Below are 25,644 nucleotides of genomic sequence, written 5' to 3'. Positions count from 1 at the left end.
TAACATATGGGGTTTTAGTTTAGATTCATATATATAGTGTAGGAGGAGCATGTTAATATAATTCGTTTAACGCAGAGCTCGATGCATGGACAAAATGCTTTTACCCCACCCGCATGATTGCATAAACTGGTATCGTTAATATGCTGTAAAAATACACCATTTTTTTTCAGTTTTATTACTAACGAAAACTAATGTACTTTTCAAAATGTATATTTTTTTCCTCTAATTAAACTATGCAGAGGTTTCAAAAAGAGGGCAACAAAAGTAAAAGAAGAAAATGCAGGTATGGTTGGTAAAACTATAATTGCGAGTAGTGACTTTTATATAGAAAGAGGAGCAATCTTCGATATATATATACATACATAACACATCTTAGCTTTGTTAGTATCGTTTCAGTAATTTTCAGAACTAATCATTCCTCCCCGCTGTAACTTTTTATTTATTTTTTTTGGTTATATGTTCATCGTATTTTATATATATTTGATTTAGAACTCTATTGTTGTCAATGCGTTTAGATTTGTTATGGAAAGTTTACCATTAGTTTCATAGTTTCACACCTAAAGTCCATAAAAAGAAAAAAAAAAAAAAACGAACCAACGCATTAATGATGAAGACGACTCTAACGCCCTACTAATCTCGGACTTGACTTGCGTTAAATTGCATAAATTGTGAATTGTGACTTTAGCATGAGACGTTCTTTGCTTTCGATGGAAAAGTCAAAGCTTTTGCAGTATGATTTCATTTCCTTAAACACGTTTTATTAAAATTCTCCAGCTGTAATCGGCACGATGATTTACCAAAGACGAAGAGTGGTTTGAAAGCAACAAAGGTGGTGAGGAAACATGCATGGGTTGAAACGGCGATACATAAGCTTTCATTGGTGAGACATATATCACATAATCATATAAAACTTTTAAAACAAACTTGAGTTTACGCAATGAAATAATTATGCAGATTTTAGAACTCGCATAATACAAAACACCATTGCACCATTATGCATGTTATCAATCATAGTCAATTAGCCATAACAAAATTTATATGTAAAAAGGATGTGTCTGTTGTTGACTAGACACATGTCAATGTGTTTTTTTGATGTATTCCTATAAAAAGATAACATTTCTAAAACATTATTTGTCATCTTTCTTCTTCTTTCGAATTATCACACCCCTTATTATACAACTCATTTGCTAGTGACTTATATGAATCAAACATTATTTGTGATGTATTCATGTTTTTCAAGATGTATACTTCATTTGTTTAAGGAATGACATTTTCGCACCAATTAGACAAAAAAAAATATATTATATTACTAAAAATTATAATATTTTCAAATACAAAAAAGAAGTGATATAAATTTTTCGAAAAAACAAAACAGTAAGAAGACAAACTAATTTTGACAAAAACTGTAGAAATTTTTGCAAGATATGATTTTTGGAATATATGGTAAGACCAGAAAATGCAATGTACTACTGTTGACAAAGAGAAAGAAGAAAGCAATGTGATACGTTTTAGTGGCTAAGTCACACTTCAACACTAGTATTAATATCCTTAATAACGGTTTAGCCAAGTTAATTTGTTCCATCTCCCTTTTTCACTTTTTGCTTAAGCAACAATATATGCATGCGGGACATATCTCTCTCTCACTCACTCTCACTCACTCTCACTCTCAAGCTCATCATGATCACCACATTTTCTCCGGATTAACTTGTAATGAAATCATTATAAATCCATTTTCTTTAAATTCCTTTTAGTAGTTGCATATAGTCTGTACTTAAATATATTCTCCGTGGGTTTGTTTTGAAAGCACAGGGTTTGTTTTGAAAGCACAACATAAATATGTTCCAGTAGTACTGATATTGGATATCCAATTAGCAATGCATCTAGTAACTTAAAAATATATATCAAATGACCATTATTAAAAAAATTCAGAAGAAAACAATTAAAAAACGGGAAAAATCTAGGAGACCTTCTATGAACAGAAGATCTTTTTAGCACAGCATGTTCACGTGAAGCCAGAAGGTGTTCATGATTGATTCGATTTTGTTCTTTATGCAGTTCCCAACAAAAACAGATTAAAACAAGGATTAAAAACTAGTAGTTAAATACGTATACAAGAAAAGACAGTGTTAGAGCAACATTAACGTTAAGCTCTTAAATTTTAATCTTAAGAATATTTAATTAGTAAATTTGAAAAAGTACAAGATAAGAGTTGTGAGTTGGTTTATAGTTCTGAGAGGTGATTATTGATAAGCTCTTAATTAGGCAAAATAAAAGGCATAGGTTAAGGAAGAAGAGTGGTCATAAACTGCATAAACCCAGCGGTGACATTAAGCAAAATACCAATATTTGGCGATCGCTTATCAACGCCGCCGTGATGAGCCGTTGTCGTCTTTCTGATCAATTCGAAGGTTTAACGGATTTGAGGAAATGAGAACGCGAAATCAAGTGAATCTCACGCTAGCTAAGTTTGTCATGTAGATCCCAGATTTTCTCAAGAACAAATTTGATTTTTTCTATCTCGTGAAATCTGAATGAGAAAAGAGAGAAGACAGAGACATTGTGTTTTTTTTCCTTCTTTTTCTTCTTCGACCAATATAGTGATGCCACGTGTGCGTCTCTTATGCTTGTTTATGTCTCTTAATTAAAAGACGTATCTTAAGGAAAATCAACATTAAACATTAAATTTTAATCTTAAATACCTTAAAAATCACCTTAGATCTCACCGGGTGGTCTTAGTAAAAAGGAGCGTATTGGGCTTGTGTTGTAACTTACAATTTTCAAAACAAGAATCGTGAAGTCTTATGACAATATATAATATACACCCAGAACACACATCATCTACTTTATAAGATCTCTCTGCTCGTCTGGTCCTAGTCTAGTGTCCACCAATAATAATATAGTATGTTAATAATGCAATATACACAACCATGTTTTTGAGTTTTGTTGACCAAGGAATAGTTAAACTTGACTTTTCTAGATTATTCTTCAAATTATATGAGTTTTATTTAATGGTAAGTATCAACTTATCCTATCAACAAACCCTAGCTAATGTCCATTATCATCTGCTTTGTACCCTACAAATTATTTCAAAAATTCTATATGGTTTTGTCTTGCAATCTGAATACATTAACTTTTTTGAATTGACACAGCACAAGTCAACTTACTTCTCATAGCAAAGTGTAAATCCCTTTTTACTATAGCCTCCATTACTCTTTCTCACTAGCCATCCAGTTTTGTATATAATAAGTTAACTAAAAATTCAGACAAAATGCGAACTTTTACACTTTCATATAATCTAGCTTATAAAATCTTTCGTCACGAAGACGTAAGTGCTTGACATTATTGGAAAATTCGGTACAGACAATGAATTACATATATATATGGACTCTGAAGACCAGAACCTTTTGCATTGGTAGGAAGTTGAATTGGGAAGCTAGACAGACACATAAAGATTACTTGTGCCAGACGGCATAGCGATGGCCACTTGTTGCTAGAGTCCAGTCTCTACCAGAAGGGCACCAAGAGCCGTCTCCGAGCTTCATACACAGTTTCTCACCAATAATGGCTGCGTATAAGTTCGATTCAGCTTTAAGAATGCGGATCGTTGACCTACTGTGGATATCTTGTCGCCTCCTAATGTCAATCTGTCAATGAATCAAAAGAAGGAGAGAAAATAAAACAGAGGACCATGGATACAAATGATAGCTGGATATATCTAGATATAAACAAAACGATACCAGTTTGACAATCTGATCATGAAACGAGCTTCCCCAATCGTAAAAGTGATCGTAGAATACAGAGGGAATGCCTGGATGAGTAAGTATATATGCATAGCCCTACAAAAACAACAAGACCGATCTTCTTTAATGAGGGAGAGATTTAAAAGGCGAGAAAATAGATAGTCTTTTTGTTTAGAGAGCTTCTTTACCTCCATAATGTGGTGTGAAGGGAATGGCCAATGAGCCTATGAAGCCAACAAGAAGGCAGCCACACAAAAAAACGTAAGCAAACATGTGAAGGCTAATTAAAGCAAATGATCAACAGAAGAAATAGTTAAGGTAACCTGAGTAGAGCCAGTGTCATGGTTATCAAGGAATGTGACTGCTCTTGAAGGCCACCATCCCATTACACCCGGTGGCTTCCCTTGAGCATCACATAAACGCCAATACTGACCCTTTACGGCTTCCTATAGAAACATGGGGCATTTGAGTTTCAATACGATGGTGATATTATGTTACCAAAAAAAAAGGTGACATAGCGGAAGATAACCATCCATTAACTAAGATAACTAAAACACAGATATTGGTCTTGAAGAATCTACGTACCTGAAGAATTCCTTTAGTTGTGAAGTCAAATGCAGCGGAAATCTGTCCCGTGGAATCAATCCAATTGATTATACGCTGTCTATGGCTATCTGTGAAATTAAAGTGTTATAATTTCAGAACACTAAAATCATGGAGCTAGTAGAGTCGCCTGTAAAAAAAACAATTCACAAGGTATAAGATGAAAAGACATTGTGAAACCTTGATTGTAGTCTAGACCATGGCCATTGTATTTGCAAGAATCCCAACATTCTCCAACCGAGAATAATGGTTTAGCTGCTCCAATGTATTCCTTCACATAGTTTGCTGAATAACTGCATCGATTACATTTTCAAACTTCACAAGATTAATGACTCCACAGACAAACAAATGAGTTAAGTGAAGAGAAAGCTTACCCCCTAGCAAAGTCAAAACGGAAATCTTGAAACCCGACAGTGTTGCGCAGCCAACGAAGCCACCCGATTATATCTTTCCTAACAAATTGCTGAGTGTGGTCAACATTTGGAACTCCATTGAAATTATCCCCGGTGCTTCGGTTACCCTGTTTTAGTGGAAACCTTTTCTTTAGCTTTCAGAACATTATGATATCTATCAAACATTATAATATAGTCATCACTCACCAGCCCTCCGGTACAAGAAGTCACGGCGTGTTCATCCCACGGTAATGAAAGTCCATCATAACGGTTATACATCCCACCATGTCCTCTCGTTGTCCCAACACGATGATTGATGACTATATCAGCCATAGCTCTAACTTTGTACTGTTTCATCTTATGAAGCAAGGATTTCAACAGATGCTCAGAGCCATATGCTGAGTTTAGTGAATAAAGGTCTTGTGGAAGATAACCTGGAAGTACAACAACGACAACAATAATAATAATTTGTGCAGTTAGTAATGGTTATTTGAATAAAAGGTCAAACAAACAAAAGCTCATTATGTTTTGGAAATCAATTTAAGCTTACCTTCTGGTGCAAGAGACTGAGATGGTGGAGGCAACCATGCAGAAGTAAAGCCAGATTTTGCGATGTCAGGAACTTTTCCGTCCAAGTTTCTCCACCAATCATGTTTGTGAGATTCCCAGTTATAAGCCTGAAACAGAATTCCAAATTCCTCTTAGGGTCTCTATAAGACTAAGATCAAACCAACAGCTATAAGTGTTAGACTATAATAATATAAAGATGAGCCTACCTGTAGAATGACTTCCCTCCCATCGCGTAAAACTCGACCTGATATAGAGAAGCAATAGAGTTAATGATTGTAGCTTTAAAACTAAGAAACCGGAAAAACTCATGAACATAAGGCTAAATCCTACCGATATCAGTTTGGTCGTTGCATTGATCAAAGACCTGCAAAAGTGTCATGCTTTAAAAACAAAGAAGAAAGATGGGGGCATAAAATGGTAGAGCAGCAAGAAAAGAAAACAAAAGACACTTACATTGTTATAGTACCCCATGTCGAGATAAAATCAGTGAAAACCGAAAACCTCAAACACTGATCGATGAAAAACAGGTTGAATTCAACAATTACCTGCATTCGTAATGATAAAGTTTCAGAACCAGTAACTTCTAAAGCAGCAAACCAAAACCAAGATCCTAAATTCAAATTCAAACATTTCCACTAAGATTACAAATTAGTTTAAGAGCAACAATTACTTCAATTGCAAAAAAATTGGCTGTTTTGCGTTACCAATTCCCCTAAATTCGAAGAAGACAAGAAGATCAAATACCAAGGAAACGACGACGCTACTGCTGCTGCTTCTTGTTCTTCGTGCGATGTTCTATGAAATTTCTTTGCAAACAATCCTGCATAAATAGAGCCGGAGAGGGAACGTGAACCGATTGAATTGCTTAAAATCCCAAGTCCCAAAACGAATCAGAATCAAATTTCAAAACAATTTTGAGCCGCACACAACGAACTTTTCAAAAAGGTGACATTGAAGACAAGGAAACAAAGAACAGAGCTAATTGGTTATACCCACAAAACCCAACGTGACTATTCGATTCTACGGTATTAAGAGATGAGCCACTCATAGAATACAATACCTTCTTCAAAAAGTAGAAAGCTGTAGACAACTTGAGTGGAGAATCATACGCAGAAGATAAAAGATAGTTCCTTTTTAAGATACAAAGCTCCATACTTGTCAAAGTTTGCGTTTTTTCTTCTCATTCGTCCTGCAAAAAGAAAAATCTAAACGCGTTAAGTTAACTGTTAGATTAAGCAAAGTTGACGTGGCATATACAATTGAAATAAGTTTGTATACGCGTAAATGTACAATGAGCAACGCCTATGTCTGATGTCTGAAGGAGCTATGAAAAGTTTCATAGATCAATTAACAATGGCTACATCTTTCTCTTTGACGACCAAGTGACAAATTTGCAAACTTTGTGTGATCGATCGAACAATGTGTATATCGTTGACTTTGTCAAATTGAATTATAGAAGCTTTTGGGCTTGAGAAAAAGCCCATTTTAATGAGCAATCTGGGTGATACCAAAGCGGTGTCGTAGAGCTTCGGACTTTAGTCGTCATCTAGGTATTTGACTTTTGTGCGGTAGCCATTAACGTAGTTACGCTGGAAGATAGAGAGCTCGATGAAATCTCTTCACTAACAATGGAGACTCAGGAGTCTAAAAGACAAGAAATTTCTCCCGGTACGAGTTTTTTGAGATTTAGACCAGAATAAAGCTCAAAAATGTTGACCACCACCATCAGCGGAGACGAAACAGATTTGCCCTGCGGCGGAGGCGGGAATGAGCCTCAAAAAGTTGCTATAATATTTGCGTTTTGCGGCGTAGGATACCAAGGGATGCAAAAGAACCCCGGCGCGAAAACCATTGAAGGTGAGCTCGAAGAAGCTCTGTTCCACGCCGGAGCCGTAACGGAATCTAATCGAGGCAAGCCGAAACAATACGATTTCGCACGATCTGCAAGGACCGATAAAGGAGTCAGTGCTGTGGGACAAGTAGTCTCAGGTCGCTTCTGCGTTGATCCTCCTGGATTCGTGGATCGTCTCAATTCAAATCTCCCAAATCAGATTAGAGTTTTTGGATACAAGCTTGTTACGCCGTCGTTCAGCTCCAAGAAGTCTTGCGATCGAAGAAGGTATGTGTATCTGCTTCCAGTGTTTGCTCTTGATCCCATCTCGCATCGTGATAGAGAGACAGTAATGGCTAGTTTGGGTTCAGGAGAGATATATGTTAAGTGTGTTGAGTGCTCAGAGAGGGGTCGTAAGATTCCAGGTGTTGTGGGCAATGGGAAAGGAACCAACTTTGTTACAAAACCAGAAATTTTGTCGACCAAGTCTAGTGCATTAAGAACTGACGTCAAGATTGAAGCTTTGAGTTCTAATTTATCTAGCTTGAGCTCATTAGATGTTGGAGTAGCTAGTATACAAGAAGATATTTGTAAATTGAATACAAGTTCATCAGAGAAGATCAATGGACAAGGTTTTAAAAGTACCGAAGCAAAGAGCAAGTTTTGTTACGGCGAGAAGGAGAAGGAGCGGTTCAATAGAATACTGAATTGTTATGTTGGATCATATAATTTTCATAACTTTACTACAAGAACAAAAGCAGATGATCCGGCTGCGAATCGTCACATCATCTCCTTCACCGCTAATACTGTCATTAATCTTGATGGTATTGACTTTATCAAGTGTGAAGTCTTAGGCAAAAGCTTCATGCTTCATCAGATTCGAAAGATGATGGGTCTTGCTGTTGCAATCATGCGGAATTGTGCTTCTGAATCACTTATCCAGACTGCTTTCAGCAAGTAAGCTTCTTCTTCTCGGTTAAAAGCTTGCCCATGTCTATAGTTTTGGTTTCTTTGATATTAATTTTGGAAATTATATCTAATCAGGGATGTGGATATTACTGTACCAATGGCTCCAGAAGTTGGACTCTACCTTGATGAATGCTTCTTCATGTCGTATAACAAAAACTTTGAAGACGGTCATGAGGAAGTGTCGATGAAAGCATACAAAGAAGAAGCAGAAGCATTCAAATTGAAGCATATATATTCTCATATCGGCGCTACAGAGCGAAAATATGGAAATGTGGCTCTTTGGCTGCATTCCTTGAACCATAGAAACTATCCTGACCTAAATTTTTGCAGCAATGGACATTACGCTGACCAAGTTCTTGTTCATAAGAAAGTTGATGAAACCCGCCACGAGGAAGAGTAGGTCTTATAATTAGTCCCTAAGCAAAATGATGGAAGCATAGTTTGAAGATTTCATCACATTGTTTGTGCTCTTATTTAATAACTTTTTAATCAATGATTTGTTTTGTGTATTGTTTGTATTATGGTTAGAACTAAAGAATTGATTTGTGTTTCGAACAAAGTCCCCCTCCAATGTCGTGGTCAGAAAAAGAAGAATCTAATAATATGAACAAATATTACTAATTAAAATGATTATAAGGAAGAAACGTGGAACCGAATCTACAGGGCAGAGAGACGTGACGTTACATAAGAGCAGAACCATAAAATCCCCTTAATCCCCACGTCAACCTCTCCGAAGCATCAGCCCAGCCCCATAACTTTTTTACTCTTTTTACTTTCTTTTTTTTTGTAATTGTGATTTAAAATTGGTATTTAGGGTAAATAAAATGTCAGACCATCGATTGACCCGATGAGTTTTAGGGTGTGACTCCTATCTCTTCGTCTGCACTAATAATAAGTACTACTTTAACTTTCGCTTACCAATGCATGTCAAATACTCAACAGTGACATTTTTATTTTAATATAATTGTTATTCAAAAAGCTAACATTTGATACTAATATTTAAGAAGATTGTACGAGTTTTAATAAATTCCTCACCTAAACGTTGCCTTGTGTTTTTTTTTTAGGTATCATTAGTTATATATAACTCCATATATGTATATCGTCCTCCAAATTCTTAACTTTCGTTCACTCACATTCTTGAATTTTCCTCCTACATATTAGTAATATAAGTAGTAAATGATGAAGAGAAAAAAGCAAAGAGAGTCTTTTCTTTAGATATTTTCATAAAATGAACTAGACTTAAAAAAGAAATTTTAAAACTTGTTGAATCATTATTGGATTACACGTTGGAAAGACACACAGATGTGACTAAATTTCGACTGCTCGTAAGCTTAAAAACTTAAAGTTGGTGAGGGTGCAATAATATCACTATTAATAATAACGTGTGAACGAAAAATGTAATTAATACTACGACTAATTACTAGTTGTAGTAGAAGTAGTATCAGACAAATTACAAAGCAACATCATTCAGAAAACGCCTCGAAAATAAAAACAAAATAATTCTCTATATATATATATATATTATATACAATACAACTACAAAATACTTACAAGAATGTTAATTTCCTTTATATCTCTCTCTGTGGTATATATTGAAAACACACAGAAAAAATATATATACATAAAGAAAGAAAGAAAATGACAAATCCTCACGTCCGTTACTTTTAAATCTCTTATCAAATTCTTATATTTTCTATTTCTTTCTGATTTTAATCACAAATCTTATCTTGAATCGTTATCTTTTTCTCTCTTCTTTCCTTAAACCAAAACCCAAAAAAGAGAGACCAGACAAAAAAAAATAAAACACACACACAAACACAAACACTCCCCCAACATTAAAAAGAAAAAAACTAATAGTCAGTCTCGCTCCGAGTACCACCATCTCTGAAACGATGTCATCGGAGAACGAATCGACACCTTCTCAGGCGACGGTAGAAACGACGGCGACTTCACCGACGAAGATGATGAAAGAGTATCCAGAACCATTGGAGACACATGAAGTTGTGGTTCGAGATTCTTCTCGCTTCTGGGATACTCTCAGGCGGTTTCACTCCATCATGTCCACTAAATTCATGTAACTCTTCTTCTATTTCTTTCTTCTTTACTTTATTTTTTTATAGATTTCCTCTTTTATAATTTTTATATATATTCAAGGATACCTGTGATTGGCGGAAAAGAACTGGATTTGCATGTTTTGTATGTGGAAGTCACGAGGAGGGGAGGTTACGAAAAGGTCAACACTTTTTATTTTTTCCTTTCCTTTCCCAAAATACATAACTTTAATGGTAGTTTTTTTTTTTTTGGGTCTATTCATTCTTATATGGTTGAGTTGTTTTGAAAAAAAAAAATCAAAATGCATGTAAATTTTTTTTTAAAAAGGTAGTAGCAGAGAAGAAATGGAGGGAAGTTGGAGGAGTGTTTAGATTCTCTGCGACAACAACAAGTGCTTCGTTTGTCTTAAGGAAACATTACCTTAACCTTCTCTTCCATTACGAACAAGTTCATCTCTTCAATGCTCGTGGTCCTCTTCTTCATCCCACAGGTTTGTTTAATGCTCATCAATGTATCATAACATATGATGCTGCTCCTCTATATACTTGTCTTTCTTTAATAATGCCCTAAAAGTAGACTAGAAATTTCAATTTCTTATTGTTCACAAACTTAAAAGCTTGAAATTTCTAAAATCTCAAGGTCCGATCGTGGGACACGTTCTTTTTTTTTTTTTTTGGGGGTGAATTCGTGGGAAACTTTCTTCATTATGGTTATTGTAATTATCTTGGGACATGACATTTATATAGCGAGGATGATTATTTCTGTTTAACACATAAATTGATGGGATGTCAAATTTTGCAGCTACATTTCATGCCAAGGATTTATCATCGAGCAAAGAATTGGCTCTAGTCGAGTATACTCCTCCGAGTATAAGATATAACAATACTCTTCCTCCTCCTCAAGGTTAGTGTATTATTATTATCTACGTTTTCTTTCATTATTTTTGTATAAGAACTACTGGACTAGAATGATTAAGGATATGAAACAATGATATTATATATCTGCGTAACTTATATTTAGGGGCACAATTTAATTACGTATGATGATTTGTCTAGTTAGCTTTATGTACTTATCGTAAAATCTTTGTTGTGTTTATCTCAAAATACTTTTCAATATATAGTCTAGAATCATAATAAAGGTCCCACTGTCATTATGGTTGATGCAAATTCATTTGGATTTTGTTGGATACTAAACCGAAGACATCGACTTTAACCGGAAACCTTTTAGACTTGGTTGTCAGTTGTCACATAAGATAAAATGTAGTATTTATTCGAGTTTTCTGTATTATTCACCATAAGATAATGGATTACATGTGATATTAAAATACATGGCACAGGTTCGTCGAGTTTCACAGCCATAGGTACAATTGAAGGCAAGTTCGATTGTGGTTACCTTGTCAAAGTCAAGTTGGGCTCAGAGATTCTTAACGGCGTGCTTTACCATTCGGCCCATCCTGGCCCATCATCATCATCACCCGCAGCTGATCTGAACGGCGCCGTTGCGCCTTATGTTGATGATACTGGGAGGAGACGACGCCGTTTAGGTAAAAGACGAAGAAGCAGGCGCAGAGAAGACCCGAATTACCCGAAACCGAACCGGAGCGGTTACAATTTCTTCTTTGCTGAGAAACATTGCAAGCTTAAGTCTCTTTATCCAAACAAGGAGAGAGAGTTCACGAAGATCATTGGCGAATCGTGGAGCAATCTCTCTACCGAGGAACGAACGGTAAGCAAATTGTATCTTAATAACCGGGGATGACATTAGATTTGTTAACCGATAACTGAACCGAGTTTTGGTTGTTGATTGCAATAGGTTTATCAGAACATTGGGTTGAAGGATAAGGAGAGGTATCAAAGGGAGCTGAATGAGTACAGAGAGAGGTTGACACTAAGGGATGGTGACAAGACAAACGGCAAGGTTTCTTAGAACTCGATTTGTTGTGCGTCGTTTCTCTCTTATAAGACCGAACGCCCCTCCGTTTTTTAATCTAACTTATGTTTATCGTCGTCGTAGTTGGTCCATGCTAAAACTAGGCTCAGTATGTAAGACTTGACAAGATTAGCCGTGCGTTTGGAATTTTATTGGACAGTTCCTTGAGAAATTTGAGAAGTCTTTAGATATTTCTGAAATTTTTTTTACAACTAGTATATCAACCAAGAGATTGTGCTAGCTTTGGCATTTTCAAAGTCTCCTCCCTAAGCTTGACTACTTCTAGTAATGCAACGTTAGACAAAAAGAAAATATCATTATCCAATAATGCCACGTAACCTTACCAACATCTGAAACAACCAATTACAGCAATTCTCATGCAGATAACTCTCGTGCTTCTAAAACTAATTTGGAAGAGAGTGTTGTTGGGTTATTAAACATGATGATACACTGTTGTCTCACAGCCCATACGCCCCCGTAAGGTTATCCATACCATATGTCCATACATTAGTCTTTAGATCATCTTTCTTTGTGTCTGCTTGAGACTTGAGGGAGCTCTTTCGTCTAAATAAAAATTCGCGTAAAGTCCGAACGTACGAGTCTTCTTAAAGGCCCAGAACGGCCTGGATTCGTTATTGGGCCTAAGGGATCATGCTATCTCCGGGAAATATAGGCAAGTAGTTTAGTTATAGGTGCCTCAGTAAAAGAATTGGTTGTATGAAATAACGAATCCGTAAATTCATCAGTTGTCCGAAAAACGTTTGCAATAAATCAGCTAAATAATCGAATATAAAAAATAGAGAATTTCACGTGATGAAATCATTATTGATTTTAGCAAGAAACAAAGTTGCAGACAGATAAGATCATGGATCCAAGGGAAAAAAAGAAGTGTATATTTTCAGTTTGATCAAATATTGAAGCCAAGAAGGCAAAGACTCTCTTTATCGAATGGAGAGGTACACGTTGAACAGAGTTTCCAGATCTTGCTTGAACAAGTCTAGTGGGCATTTCCCATTTGGAATCTAGTTGAAAAAAACTATATGAAAAAAAAAAAAAAAAACTATATGAATATTTACAACATCAGTAATGCGTAGAAAGCTCTCGACAGTTGTCACGTTTTGTGCTCTATAGGAAAAGGAAAACAGAAAGAGTGAAAATAGAAACATATTTGAAGACTTCATCTTTCCTATCTGTCTACTTTACTTAATATAGTTTTAAAATGTTATAAAATCATAATTTCGACGAGTTTCAATAATACTTTTGGGGTCGAATATTAACACAGCTGGACATCAGTGTCGTATTATGATAATATGATCTACAGTTGGTATGAATAAGAGTAAATTAATATCGGGTTTCATAAAAATATGATAGAATTGGACCAATCTATAACGAAACTTGTCCTCATTATTACATTAAATATGTCGTGATCACGTGACCAGTGTTTAAATTTTCTTTAAAAACAAAACAAGCTGTATTAAGATGAGTGATCAAAGATTCGTCATGTGATATGATGGTTCATATAAGTCATGTGATACGACTCAATTTACTAAACATCATAATTTTAAATTTAAACAATAATTGGGATACCCAGCGAACTTGTTGTGGGTGTTAAATTTAAGAGAAGCTCACGGATCCCCAACAAGGGTAATAACGATTTGAGACTCTGAAAATGCGAAAGGTTCACAGACTCATCATGCCCGGACAGGGAGGTTCAAGCCTTCAAGTATTTCATTAGTAATCAATCATTATTAGCTACATATATATTTCTCCCTTGATTCAATTTTCATTTTATACTGATACACACCGTCTCTTTAGTTAATCATATAACAACAATTCCTAAGTTGTACGGAGAGGGAGAGAAATATATAGAAATGAAAAGAGAGAAAAAAATTACAAAGACTTTAACATAGACAAATATTAAGGAGCTGGCCATGACCCTACAACGTGGGAACAAAACAGTGAAATGCTTGTTTGAACCTATTAAGGATATCACACAGAGAAAAATACATCTCAGTCAGATAATTTAAGTTGGAGATCGTATAAGTAATGACTAATGATCCCATGGCATTCACATGTAGTTCTGTAGATCTAGATCTATAAATAATTACAGTTAATTTGTCACTGTTATGTAACTTAGAACTGATGTGAGTAAAAATATATAAATGACTAGTAGTAACCCTCGTGATATCTTTCTTTAGGGAGGAAGTGGTGTGGATCAAAAAGTTTCTGTTATTTTACATCGTCAAAAGGATTATTTAAATTGCAAGATTCTAAACTGGGATCTTCCTACTATTTACATACATGTTTTGTAGATAAAAACCATTAACACGGTACAAGTAAAGACTCGTGAACTTAAAAGACTCCTCTCTCTCTCTCTCTGTTCTATTGTTTTTTTCTGTCTCTCTCTTGAAAATGGTGGACTCGGTGGCACTCTTCTGCACCGCCGGTCTCGTAGCCGGCGCACTCTACTGGTTCATCTGCGTCTTAGGTCCAGCAGAACGAAAGGGCAAACGAGCTTCAGACCTCTCCGGCGGCTCAATCTCCGCCGAGAAGGTCAGAGACAACTACAACCAGTACTGGTCTTTCTTCCGGCGACCAAAAGAGATCGAAACCGCCGAGAAAGTTCCTGACTTCGTCGACACATTCTACAACCTCGTCACAGACATCTACGAGTGGGGATGGGGTCAGTCTTTCCATTTCTCACCACATATCCCCGGGAAATCTGACAAAGACGCCACGAGGATCCACGAAGAAATGGCTGTCGATCTCATCAACGTGAAACCTGGACAAAAGATCCTCGACGCAGGCTGTGGCGTAGGTGGTCCGATGAGAGCCATCGCTGCCCATTCGAAGGCCCAAGTCACTGGAATCACCATCAACGAGTACCAAGTGCAACGAGCCAAGCTACACAACAAGAAAGCTGGACTTGAATCTCTCTGCAACGTCGTTTGTGGTAACTTCTTGAAGATGCCTTTCGAGGAAAACACGTTCGACGGTGCTTACTCGATCGAAGCAACGTGTCACGCTCCAAAACTCGAAGAAGTCTACTCAGAGATTTACAGAGTGATGAAGCCAGGATCCTTGTTCGTGTCCTACGAATGGGTCACAACTGAGAAATACAGAGACGATGATGAAGAACACAAGGATGTGATCCAAGGGATCGAGAGAGGTGACGCACTTCCCGGACTAAGAAGCTACAAAGATATAGCTGCGACGGCGATGAAAGTTGGGTTCGAGGTAGTGAAGGAGAAAGATTTAGCTAAACCACCGTCTCAACCGTGGTGGAACCGGTTAAAGATGGGAAGGCTTGCGTATTGGAGAAACCATGTTGTGGTTGTGATTCTTTCAGCAATTGGTGTTGCTCCTAAAGGAACTGTTGATGTTCATGACATGTTGTTTAAGACTGCTGATTACTTGACCAGAGGTGGTGAGACTGGAATCTTCTCGCCGATGCATATGATTCTCTGTAGAAAACCAGAGAAAGCTTCTGAATGATGATTTTGTGAGGAATCTTCTTCTTCTTCTTCTTCTTGGTTATATTTTTCAGTTTTCCTGTTTTGCCTTTTAAGAATCTTTTTGTCATTGTATTGATTGATATGCTTTGGTGTTCAGTGTACTTTATTTTTCTACTTTTCAATTTGATTTGTTTTGATTGACGATGATGAATCACTGGAAACAAAAACTGTTATCTTATTTCTTACATAATACCTTACAAAGCATTCGCCGGAAATATCTACTGGACTTGAAGTGATGTACCACCTTATTTAAAGAGAGCCTCTGTTTAGTTTTAACTTTTAATGATCTGCTGAGAGTAGCGCCGGCGACGAAACAGGGGATTAGCAGTTTAGAACGTGTAGTGTTACTTTTAAGATCAGGAGGTAGCTTTGGTTGATGAAAAGGTGTGACATCGTTGTCCGAAAGTAGTGAGTTAGTGACTGGTCGTGGGATTTGATTTGTGGCCTTCCGATATGCGTATGACTTTTAAAATTTATATTCTTATTTTATTTTTGGGTTAATGGTTTTGTCGCATTTCGGTAGTAGGTGAAGCGTGGTCGCACGAACTCTGGCTTACCTTAGAAAATTATTTATTTTTTCTTAGTTTTACAAAGTGGTTTGAGTATTGAAGTGATTTTGTGCATAACTACAAAAGCTACCCACATGTAGCCAACTCATTCTACTGCATTGTTTGCATTGACTATCACCAGTACAGTCGAATCTATAGTGGGCTTTTATTTGTAATTACATGGGCTAAAGGCCCATTTATATTGGTTTTCAGGATATACGTGTGTGACATAGACAACAATACACGTATAGATGTCGAAGTCAAATAGTCAATAGACACCTATGTGTGTCGAAAGCTGAGAAAATGTCCAAACTTTGACAGCTGATGCAGTTTTTTTTTTTTTTTTTTTGGGTTTTCTTTGCCGAATACATTTTCCTTTTACCAGATCGAAGATACATACAATGGACTTTTAGTATGTAAAAACAACTGGTTCAATTAGTCTTACTTGGGTGCTGCTGATGGAATTTTCTAGAATATGTTGTCATTATGCAACTTAAACAAAATCAATTTCACTTCAATTGCTTTTAGAAACAGCAATCTCACCAAGTTCACATATTCCTTTTTATATTCCCATACAAAAAATCTAATCCAACAGTGAATACAATCCACACAAATTTTTAACAAGTGGACATAAAAATCTTGGACCCATTTTAAAAACTTCTATCCACATTAGACCATTCACTGATCTCTCTAACCAATCCACACACGTACAGAATGGCCACCGTCGGTAGCTTCTTAGCCAAACCGATCGCCACCGTAGTTCCAAGGCCTTCCTCCGCCGTTGCTTCGACCTCCTCCTTCGTATTCTTCAACCATAAAACCAACTCTCTCTTCCGAAGGCAAACCATCCCGAAAAGACTATTCTCCGCCGTTAGAGTGAAGGCTGGAGCGACATCTCCGGGAAAGGTTGGTACACCGCCAGCGAATGATGAGAAGGTAATAAAGATTCACAGCGGAGAGGAGTTCGACGAGGCGTTGAAAAATGCGAAGAGCAAGCTTGTGGTTGCGGAGTTTGCTACGAGTAAGAGTGATCATAGTAACAAGATATATCCGTTTATGGTGGAACTAAGCAGGACCTGTAACGACGTCGTTTTCTTGCTCGTCATGGGTGATGAATCTGACAAGACCAGAGAGCTTTGTCGGAGAGAGAAGATTGAGAAAGTTCCTCACTTTAGTTTTTATAAGAGCATGGAGAAGATACACGAGGAAGAAGGTGATTTTTCCCCATTTTTTCTCTAGTCAATTTCGTTTTTGAAAAACACTCGATTAGATTAAATAAACAATTAACCCCCAATTAAAGAAAATATATTAGAATTATACTTTACTCTAACGATGTTGCACATGATTAGTTGAACAAATCTCTCAAATTTAGTGAAAAAAATATAGCACAATCTATCAAAAATATAACCAGTCTCTCAAATTGGTCTCACACTTGTAAATGAACTGATTACGATTTACGATGATTATTTATGTTAGGTATCAGGTATGTAGTTGATGCTGTAACACTAGTAACCATAATTCTAATTTCTATGTAAAACATAAATACATAAGCAAATTTAGTGTATTATATAGGATTTCGAAGCACATATTATTCGCCTAGTTCTTAGTAGGGTAATGTAGTGGCAAAAGACGTAAATTAAATGGGAAAGTTGGCTATTGGCAGGTATCGAACCGGACCAGTTAATGGGAGACGTGTTATACTATGGCGACAACCACTCGGCGGTGGTGCAGCTACACGGCCGACCTGACGTAGAGAAGCTGATCGAAGAGAACCGCACGGGAGGGAAGATGATCGTTCTTGACGTCGGACTGAAACACTGTGGTCCTTGCGTTAAGGTGTATCCGACCGTGTTGAAGCTGTCCCGGTCGATGGCGGAGACAGTAGTGTTCGCTAGAATGAACGGCGATGAGAACGATAGTTGTATGGAGTTTCTCAAGGACATGAACGTTATCGAAGTCCCAACTTTCTTGTTCATTAAAGACGGCAAGATTTGTGGTCGTTATGTTGGTTCCGGTAAAGGAGAACTCATCGGAGAGATTCTCCGGTACTCAGGCGTTCGTGTCACGTATTAATTTGTATCAGAAACTCAATTTATTAAACCAATAAATTGATATTTTTGGTTTTTGTCTGTACCATTTGAGACTGTTAATGTGAAAAAAAAAAACATTTTGGGATTTTCAGTAAGGGAATGAAATGTAATTGTTACATAAAGATTATGATTTGTAGCCACCAAGCCAATGAAGATACTCTACTATTTATTCTGTACATATTACACAAATAATATTCATTTTGGTATGTGATATTAATGGCTTGATTGTGAATTACATTTAATATTGGGACAATTTGGTGGTAATGAAGATATTGGTTGTTGTCACTCTTGTCAGACACATGTCATCATTCAAGAAAAACTATATGAAATTGTAAACTTAGTAATTGTAAAAAAATGTAAACGTGAGAGAGATTTTTCTTGGTGGAGTAAATTTGAATATTCACAAAAAGAAAACATGAAATGAACGATCATCATTATCACAAATCTTCAACATATACACGTAACAACAAAATCCAGATTTATTGTGTTATGATGATCATTATACAATTTGGATATAGAACTAGTTTATAAATATATAATGAAAGGAAAATAAAGTGAAAAAAAATAGAAATGAAATTTTTGATCAAGTGACTTGAAGATGAAGTGGTTTTGGTGGATCCATGGTTCTTCTCTTCCACAAGTTAACTTCTTTCTTTGGTTTTAAGTTTAACCCTAACGGAGCTGAGAACGGGATTATGATGTCGTCTTCGTCATCGTCGTCTCTCAAGTAAGCTCCTCTTGTGTCGTCGTCGGAATAGTAACCACGGTGAAGATCAGCTGGCGAGTCTTCTTCGTGTTTCATCTCAGCCGCCCAATCAAATCCACCTAAAGCTTCACGGCTGCTTGCGAATTTCTTCATCTGGCCTAACGAAGGCACCGCCGCGGAAGAAACCACGGTGACAGGATGCTCATCCGCGGCGGATACGGCGGTGGGATGAGATTTTCTTGAAGTGGTGTTGGCCGGCGAGAAGGAGAAGAAACGTTTGATCTTGGATATACGACCTTTATCATCTTCTTTGGTCAAAGAAGACGACGTTTTAGGTATAAGAGATGCGGTGGGTTTGTTCTTTTTACCGGTTGGGCATTTATTAGACTTACCGAGCTTGATCTGGCCGATGCAAGAGACTTTAGGTGAAGTGGGTTCGTCCCAAACAGCGTCGTTTTTGTTTCTTCTAACCCGAGCCGCGTTAGGAACCAAAGGAACCATAGGACCGGAGAAAAACATTTTGTTAGACGCCGTGTTACTGTGGTGGTTGTTGTGGTGGAGATCTCTTCCGGGACTAAACGGCGGAACTCGATGTCCAAACGACATGGCTTTGGGAAGCATCTGCAAGAGCTTGTTCTTGCTCTTGGGTTTTGAAGTCGAAGTATGGTGTTTGTTGTCCATTGACGATGATTACCTCCAAAGCTAAAGAAGAACAGAGGATTCTGGGGGTTTTTTGTTCTTTGGGGTTCTGTTTATGATATGAGAGAAAAAAATAAGGAAAAAGAGAGGAAATGAGTTTGACAAAGTCAACGATGATGCCTGGATTGGTGGAGTTTTGGGTCAAATTGTGATCTAAAAAGGAAGAAGAAGACCCTTTTTTGTGTTTGTTTATACTGCCGAAATCTAAAAACTTTTAAAAATGCGGAAGGCATGTTTGATTTATCGCAAGTTTCCTCTTTTTGTTGTTGTTACTGTCTATATTACTACTACCCTAAAGGCAATACTTTTGTTTGGTTCGACGAGGATTAGTTAATTACTAATTTGACTTTAGTTTTTGAGTCTTAAAAATCAAAATAGTATATTATTCTTTTGAAATGAGGGGTGATAGTCCTACATGTAAAACAAGAAAAATTCAGCCATATTGGAAAAAAGTAGAACTTATCAACGAAGCATTAAACTATTTTACGAGTGATCCCCACAAATTTATAAAATAAAATAAAAAACCAGTTGTTGAAACATTAAAAAACGACTATGTCTTTTTGATAAACATTTTGATTTTTTTTTGTGTCCATGTTACGATAATGGCATATAATGACGACAATAAACAAATCATTAGGCTAAATATTTACCATGTTCTTTTTGTTTTGTTTGGAAAGATTTAATAACTGAACTATTTGAAATCACATGTTGTGTCTCTATTGAATCACCAAACTTCGTGTTTAATTTAGTGATATCTTATGGTTTACCCTATTTTGTGCGTTAAAAAAATGAAAAAAATGGGGGAATATAAATTAATTAGTCCCCAAAGGCACGAACAACTAGCAAAACGATATTTAATTAGACTGAAAAATGTGACAAAAAAAAAAAAACGAAATAAGCCAAAACAATGGAGATAGAAAGAAAATAATGCGAAGTTGTCCACTAGTGAGGAGGATTAAGAAAATCATGTTATTCAAACACGATGCTAAATCCAGCTTTTAGTATACATTTTCCTCTCAAAAGCTACCTAATTACTTTGTTGTCTCTTTGCAACTATTGAGTTAATACTTTGGGCAACCATTTTAATAATAATCGGAAACGAATGGATCTGAAACTTTGAACATGAACTGGTCCAAAAACATATTGATGGTTTCGTCAACTTAAAGTGGACCAAACCAAGCTACATTAATATTGATTACCGGTTTACACTTAAACCGCACATCATTTCATTAAACCCATCATCTTGTGCTTCTCACGTGACTTCTTTCTTTTTTTTTTCTCCTTTTTTTGTTTTTGGAAGTCTTTCCCCAGATTTCGATTTTGGTTTTGTTTTTTTTTGTTTTTCTCTGAATTGAGATCTTTTATCCAGTGTGAATTCTTAATTCAAGCGGGCAGGGAGAAATTATGGCTCAAGCGTTGGATTTGCAGAGCTTTATTCTTCGTGCTCGAGTTCTTAAGCTTTACCGACAAGCGTTGAAGATAGCTCAGAGAGCTCCTGTTCATGTCAGAGGTTCGTGTTTCCATTTCTTATTTCTGAACTCGATTAGGTGTCTCTAGATTCATCCAATACATCTGAAACTTTCACACCAGAAATTTGCCTTCACCTTAGATCCAATTGATTACCAAATCTTTAAATGTAGGGGTTTAGTAAGAGTTTGAACAAAATGGTATAATGGAAACTTTAGAACTTCATATAGCTCTCGTAGCTCGTGGTTGAATAATGTTTTCATGTAATCAAGTGTTTTATGATTCAAGTTTTTTTTACAGGGGAGTTGAAGCAGACTGTTAGGGAAGAGATGGAAAAGAACAGAGACTGCAACGACAAACAGAAGATTCGATATCTGATTAGTGAAGGTTTAGAGAGAGTTAAAGGACTTGATGAGATGTTGGATATGCAAGGCCATTAGCCATTAGCATTGGTATAAGATGATGCTCCTTTGTAGCTTCTTCTTTAATTGAAGGTGATGATGCGATGCTAGATTCTTCAAGTATACATTCTGGTCATCTTTGTGTTTATGCTCTTTCTTGCATGTCTTCTTCATCTCTATAGATTGATATTTTTTTTAACAAATTTAGTTGGAGACAATTCGATGTTGCTTGTTGAAAATCTATAGAGATCAAGTAGATACGAAAGAGAGAGTTTTAGTTTAAACACAAAGCATTGCATCACCTTCACCTTCAGTTAATTGTTCATTTGTATCTACACATCATATGTTTGACATAATTTTAGTCGTTTTGTGTGTGTTCTTCAACCTGCTTCAATCTTTAGAACCATGTATGTGGATTGACTTGGCAAGTATCCATATCCCTCTACTGTATTTATTATTTAAAAGTTGTATTCCAGCTTCTTCTTCATCTTCTCATAATGCACATAAGAAGATTGTTCATGCCTTTTCTTCTTAGTCATTGAGTTTAAGACCTTTTAAGAGATCTTTCAAATTCTCATCTCTGTGAAGAGAACAATGTTTGAGTTCTTTGTAAGAGATAGCAAAAAGGCTGCTTCAATAGTATTAATGGAAGCTTAGTTCTCCCTCTTCCTTTGAGGAACGCAACTTTTAGCTTCAGTGTTGTTAGAGAAGCCAAAAACACTGAAGAGGAGTTTAAAAATTTGATCTAACTGGACTAAAATAGACAATACCGAGCGATTATGTTGATCTAAGAATGGGCCTATACAGCCTTATGAAGAAGCCCATCTACTTAATTCTTGTATGAGACAATTTTACTTTTAATTTTTGGTATTGAGTGAGAGAAAGAGAGAGATGATGGCTGCGAAGCTTCAGCAATGGCGAAATCTTGCAGGTCGTCTAGATCTGATGGCTCGGATCGACGCCGTGTCGACGAGACGGTTCATACATGAAGGTCCAGACACCGTGGAAGAGCTTCTCGATAGACATCTAGCGAAAAAAGAGAAAACAATTATCGACGATGATGAGGCCGAGCTTCTGAACAGGCGGCGTCTGACGAGCACGCGCCGGGAAGCGCTGAGTTTGTACAGAGACATATTACGAGCGACTCGGTTCTTCATGTGGATTGATTCCAGGGGAAATCTGTGGAGGGACGTGCTGAGAGAGAACGCGAGGAAGGAGTTTGAGGCGGCGCGATTTGAGAAGGATCCGGAGGTTATCACGAGGCTTCTGATCAATGGAAGCGATGCGGTTTCGTCTTCTTTGGATAAGCTTGCTGAGAAGCAGAGAGAGATGATCGAGAAACAACGCCGTGGCGATCAACCGTGACTTTGACTTGATCATCGTGCAAGAATATTTCAAACAAATACTAAACCAATTGAGCTAAATTTTGACATGTTTATAAAGTTCTTCGTCTTGATGCCTTTGGTTATTGCTGTAAATGACCGCGAGAAGAAGAAGAAGATGCTGGGAGATTTTTGGTTCTATGTCATTTTGAGTGTTGCACGACTTAGATGTTTATGACATATCATTGAAGAGTCTGTATACATACACACCTCTATAAGCTATAAACAAGGCTTTGATTTTAGAATTACTTGGTGCAACATCATAAATATCAAAAACTGGAATCTACAATCTCTTTTGTTTCGTCAGAGATCACCAGACACGAAAATTGCTTGTTTATTTGAAAAAGATGTGTTCCCCTTCTTTTGATCTTCACCATCAGTGGCTGTGAGGAATTATAAACAAAAGTCGAGAGACGAGAGACTAGTTTACCTGCGCAAAGCAAGAGCAAGACTTACTTGTCTCAGTATAACCAAAATCTTTGTCACGAAAACAGAGTCGTTAGGTATGATGAAGTAAGTTAGAAACCAGAGATAATTGGATTACGTTTTCTCTTCCGCTCCTACGAAGCAAGCCTACTATCTCTGCAAGATCTGGAGGTGGTGGACATGAAAACTTTACAATTTTCCCGGTACATGGATGCGTAAAACTACCAAGGAAAACAGAGTTCAAAAAGCAGTTATTAACTGATTCTGCTCCTAAGTTTGAGTCGAGAATATAACATTGAGAGTTGAGTTCTCTTACCCGAGAACTATAGCATGAAGGCACGGCCTATCCAGTCTGGAAATTAGCTCTATGATCTCATCTTGATCACTGCGGCAGACTCTTTTCTGAAGAAGAGAAAGGGCCATGCTTTTGGTTCCACCATAGACTTCGTCACCCAATAGAGGAACTCCCATATACTTAGCATGAGCACGTATCTACTTCAAATCAAGATGGAAGAAAAAATGCTTTTCAGAAATCACAAGTTCAATTGTTCAAACCTGCTGGAAATATATAACTCAGGGCAGTAACTTAAACAGAAAGCGAAAATAGATGACTCAGGACAGTAACATAAACAAAATGTGTTAATACTTTCAAAGATGATCCTTCTTGTGGACAGAGTTTAACATGAACAGTTTAATAATACCTGATGGGTACGGCCGGTTTCCAGTCTCCACTCAACCAATGCAGAGCCACCGCCAGCTAGTGTCTCAATTACCTTATACCTAAGAGAACATTGTTTGAGCACATTAGTATCAGTTGACCACTCTTAAGAGATTTTTTTCTCATTTCTGAAGAATAGATGCAGTGTTTATAGTGCTTGGTGCACTTGTAAAAAAAACTGCTCTCATCACCTACTAGCAGCATGGCGGGCTCTTCCACTGCTTAATCCGCCAGGTATAGCAGCCATACGGATCCGATTACTCGAATCACGACCAATTGGTATCTCAATGCGCCCCTGAGGTGGAGAAGGAACCCCAGTAGTAAGACTTACATATACTCTCTCAATTGTGTGTAGCTTAAACTGTTCTGCTAGATGGGCATGAGAATGTTCATCCTGCCAATACACATTTCATTAAATTAAGAAGAAGCAACCAAAGTAGTTCGTAAAGTAGCCACCAAAAGAAGAAGAAGAAAGAAAAACACTAACCTTGGCTACAACGAGCAATCCAGTTGTGCCTTTATCCAACCTATGAACAATACCAGGACGAACAGAAGCAGCATATGAACTAGAAGAAGTCATCTCTTCACCATCTGAAAAACTTTCATCATCGGAATCATCATCTTCCGGGCTTGAATAAGCGACAGAAGGAAGACTGCAATGGTGAAGTATGCCATTAACAAGCGTGCCGGTAGGATTCCCAGGCGCAGGATGAACAACCTAAAACATATGAAAGATACTTAAAATACTAATGACGATTTCTAAGTCATATCTAAGTATATTGAGAGAACATGATTACCATGTGAGCTGGTTTGTTAACCACAAGGACGTGTTTATCTTCATAAACTATATCCAGTGGTATATCTTCAGCTTCAGCTTTCAAAGGTTGAAGCTCTGAAATTGTGCAATTAACCTCATCGCCAGCTTTAACATTGTGCGAAACCTGGAAGAGAGCTTGAAACTTGGTTGAGAAGGATAAGAAATTGACAAAAAATTAAAAATATATAGAAGAACGGAATCGGAAGTCAAAAACCTTATCAACGACTCGACCATTGACGGTAACAAGCCCAAGCCGAATACTGGACTGTACACGAGCTCGGCTAACACCATTAATACGAGAAGAGATCCAAGAATCAAGTCGAATCTTCCCTTTCAAATCGTCTACTGTCTCCTCGATTCTGAGGCCGGCGTTATTAACTCTGGGGAGGATGCTCTCCGTCGGACTACAGGCGACCAAATTGTGGATTCCAGAACTTGCTCTGACGAAATCCGAAACCCTAGGGAAGAAGGAGAAGAAGACAGAGAGAGAAGACGAAGAAGAAGAAGGATAACGAAGGGATTTAACGGAGGTTAAGGAGAAACTCGGCAGCTGAGAGATTGAGAGCATCGTTGTTCGTCGTCAACTTCAAAATCCCCCAGTTTTGGTCTCTCTCTGAAGCAAACCGAAAGCCTCTAAGTGAGAGGGAGGTTTTCCCACTATTTTTTTTTGTCATGCCGTTAAAAAAAAACAAAAAAAACTTCTAAATTTTCTATTAGTTTAGGCCTTTAATAGGCTTTTCGTCATTGTACATGGGCCACGACATTTGTTTCAAATATGGAAAAGTTTCT

At 37.1% G+C, this 25,644-nt stretch overlaps 9 protein-coding genes across 12 annotated transcripts; 6 read left to right on the top strand and 3 right to left on the bottom strand.

Annotated features, from left to right (window-relative positions):
- Positions 1–3,220: 3,220 nt before the first annotated feature.
- LOC17894339 (probable alpha-amylase 2) lies at positions 3,221–6,686 on the bottom strand. Of its 4 annotated transcripts, none has more exons than XM_023787505.1 (15): positions 6,596–6,686; positions 6,366–6,494; positions 6,050–6,125; positions 5,759–5,850; positions 5,636–5,669; positions 5,512–5,549; positions 5,286–5,412; positions 4,943–5,169; positions 4,718–4,863; positions 4,524–4,636; positions 4,326–4,414; positions 4,064–4,186; positions 3,929–3,964; positions 3,738–3,836; positions 3,221–3,644 (listed from the first exon to the last, which is right to left on the bottom strand). In XM_023787505.1, the coding sequence occupies exons 4-15, from the start codon at positions 5,774–5,776 to the stop codon at positions 3,453–3,455; spliced, it is 1,242 nt and encodes a 413-aa protein (XP_023643273.1). In that variant the 5' UTR covers positions 5,777–5,850; positions 6,050–6,125; positions 6,366–6,494; positions 6,596–6,686; the 3' UTR covers positions 3,221–3,452. The 4 variants fall into 4 exon arrangements, with proteins under 4 accessions (XP_023643273.1, XP_006302322.1, XP_023643274.1 ...); XM_006302260.2 differs by having other exon boundaries at positions 6,584–6,640; XM_023787506.1 differs by lacking the exons at positions 6,366–6,494; positions 6,596–6,686 and adding an exon at positions 6,298–6,322.
- A 162-nt stretch (positions 6,687–6,848) lies between these two features.
- Positions 6,849–8,664, top strand: LOC17894812 (tRNA pseudouridine synthase A). The gene is made up of 2 exons (XM_006302161.2): positions 6,849–8,093; positions 8,181–8,664. The coding sequence occupies exons 1-2, from the start codon at positions 7,015–7,017 to the stop codon at positions 8,503–8,505; spliced, it is 1,404 nt and encodes a 467-aa protein (XP_006302223.1). The 5' UTR covers positions 6,849–7,014; the 3' UTR covers positions 8,506–8,664.
- Positions 8,665–9,773: 1,109 nt separating this feature from the next.
- LOC17894267 (high mobility group B protein 9) lies at positions 9,774–12,286 on the top strand. The gene is made up of 6 exons (XM_006300472.2): positions 9,774–10,179; positions 10,260–10,338; positions 10,485–10,647; positions 10,959–11,060; positions 11,494–11,882; positions 11,970–12,286. Exons 1-6 carry the CDS (start codon positions 9,998–10,000, stop codon positions 12,081–12,083), a joined length of 1,029 nt encoding a protein of 342 aa, XP_006300534.1. The 5' UTR covers positions 9,774–9,997; the 3' UTR covers positions 12,084–12,286.
- Positions 12,287–14,302: 2,016 nt separating this feature from the next.
- LOC17894477 (24-methylenesterol C-methyltransferase 3) lies at positions 14,303–15,752 on the top strand. Its single transcript, XM_006300859.2, has one exon. The coding sequence runs from the start codon at positions 14,499–14,501 to the stop codon at positions 15,579–15,581; it is 1,083 nt and encodes a 360-aa protein (XP_006300921.1). The 5' UTR covers positions 14,303–14,498; the 3' UTR covers positions 15,582–15,752.
- A 1,040-nt stretch (positions 15,753–16,792) lies between these two features.
- LOC17896415 (thioredoxin-like protein CDSP32, chloroplastic) lies at positions 16,793–18,408 on the top strand. Its single transcript, XM_006302544.2, has 2 exons — positions 16,793–17,362; positions 17,813–18,408. The coding sequence occupies exons 1-2, from the start codon at positions 16,864–16,866 to the stop codon at positions 18,220–18,222; spliced, it is 909 nt and encodes a 302-aa protein (XP_006302606.1). The 5' UTR covers positions 16,793–16,863; the 3' UTR covers positions 18,223–18,408.
- Positions 18,409–18,694: 286 nt separating this feature from the next.
- LOC17895390 (uncharacterized protein At1g76070) lies at positions 18,695–19,951 on the bottom strand. The gene has a single exon (XM_006302628.2). The coding sequence runs from the start codon at positions 19,624–19,626 to the stop codon at positions 18,823–18,825; it is 804 nt and encodes a 267-aa protein (XP_006302690.1). The 5' UTR covers positions 19,627–19,951; the 3' UTR covers positions 18,695–18,822.
- Positions 19,952–20,917: 966 nt separating this feature from the next.
- LOC17894534 lies at positions 20,918–22,003 on the top strand. Its single transcript, XM_006303005.2, has 2 exons — positions 20,918–21,154; positions 21,412–22,003. The coding sequence occupies exons 1-2, from the start codon at positions 21,049–21,051 to the stop codon at positions 21,549–21,551; spliced, it is 246 nt and encodes an 81-aa protein (XP_006303067.1). The 5' UTR covers positions 20,918–21,048; the 3' UTR covers positions 21,552–22,003.
- Positions 22,004–22,371: 368 nt separating this feature from the next.
- Positions 22,372–23,139, top strand: LOC17896179. The gene has a single exon (XM_006301301.2). It carries the CDS (start codon positions 22,404–22,406, stop codon positions 22,875–22,877), a length of 474 nt encoding a protein of 157 aa, XP_006301363.1. The 5' UTR covers positions 22,372–22,403; the 3' UTR covers positions 22,878–23,139.
- Positions 23,048–25,511, bottom strand: LOC17895677 (RNA pseudouridine synthase 2, chloroplastic). The gene is made up of 8 exons (XM_006302215.2): positions 25,070–25,511; positions 24,836–24,979; positions 24,526–24,756; positions 24,230–24,432; positions 24,022–24,100; positions 23,637–23,812; positions 23,439–23,541; positions 23,048–23,324 (listed from the first exon to the last, which is right to left on the bottom strand). Exons 1-8 carry the CDS (start codon positions 25,421–25,423, stop codon positions 23,316–23,318), a joined length of 1,299 nt encoding a protein of 432 aa, XP_006302277.1. The 5' UTR covers positions 25,424–25,511; the 3' UTR covers positions 23,048–23,315.
- Positions 25,512–25,644: the final 133 nt, after the last annotated feature.

This window comes from Capsella rubella, unplaced genomic scaffold (assembly GCF_000375325.1).
Source record: "Capsella rubella cultivar Monte Gargano unplaced genomic scaffold, Caprub1_0 scaffold_2, whole genome shotgun sequence".
Classification (NCBI taxonomy): domain Eukaryota; kingdom Viridiplantae; phylum Streptophyta; class Magnoliopsida; order Brassicales; family Brassicaceae; genus Capsella; species Capsella rubella.
Note: the sequence above shows the minus strand (reverse complement) of the source record. Positions and strands in the feature narration are given on the sequence as shown.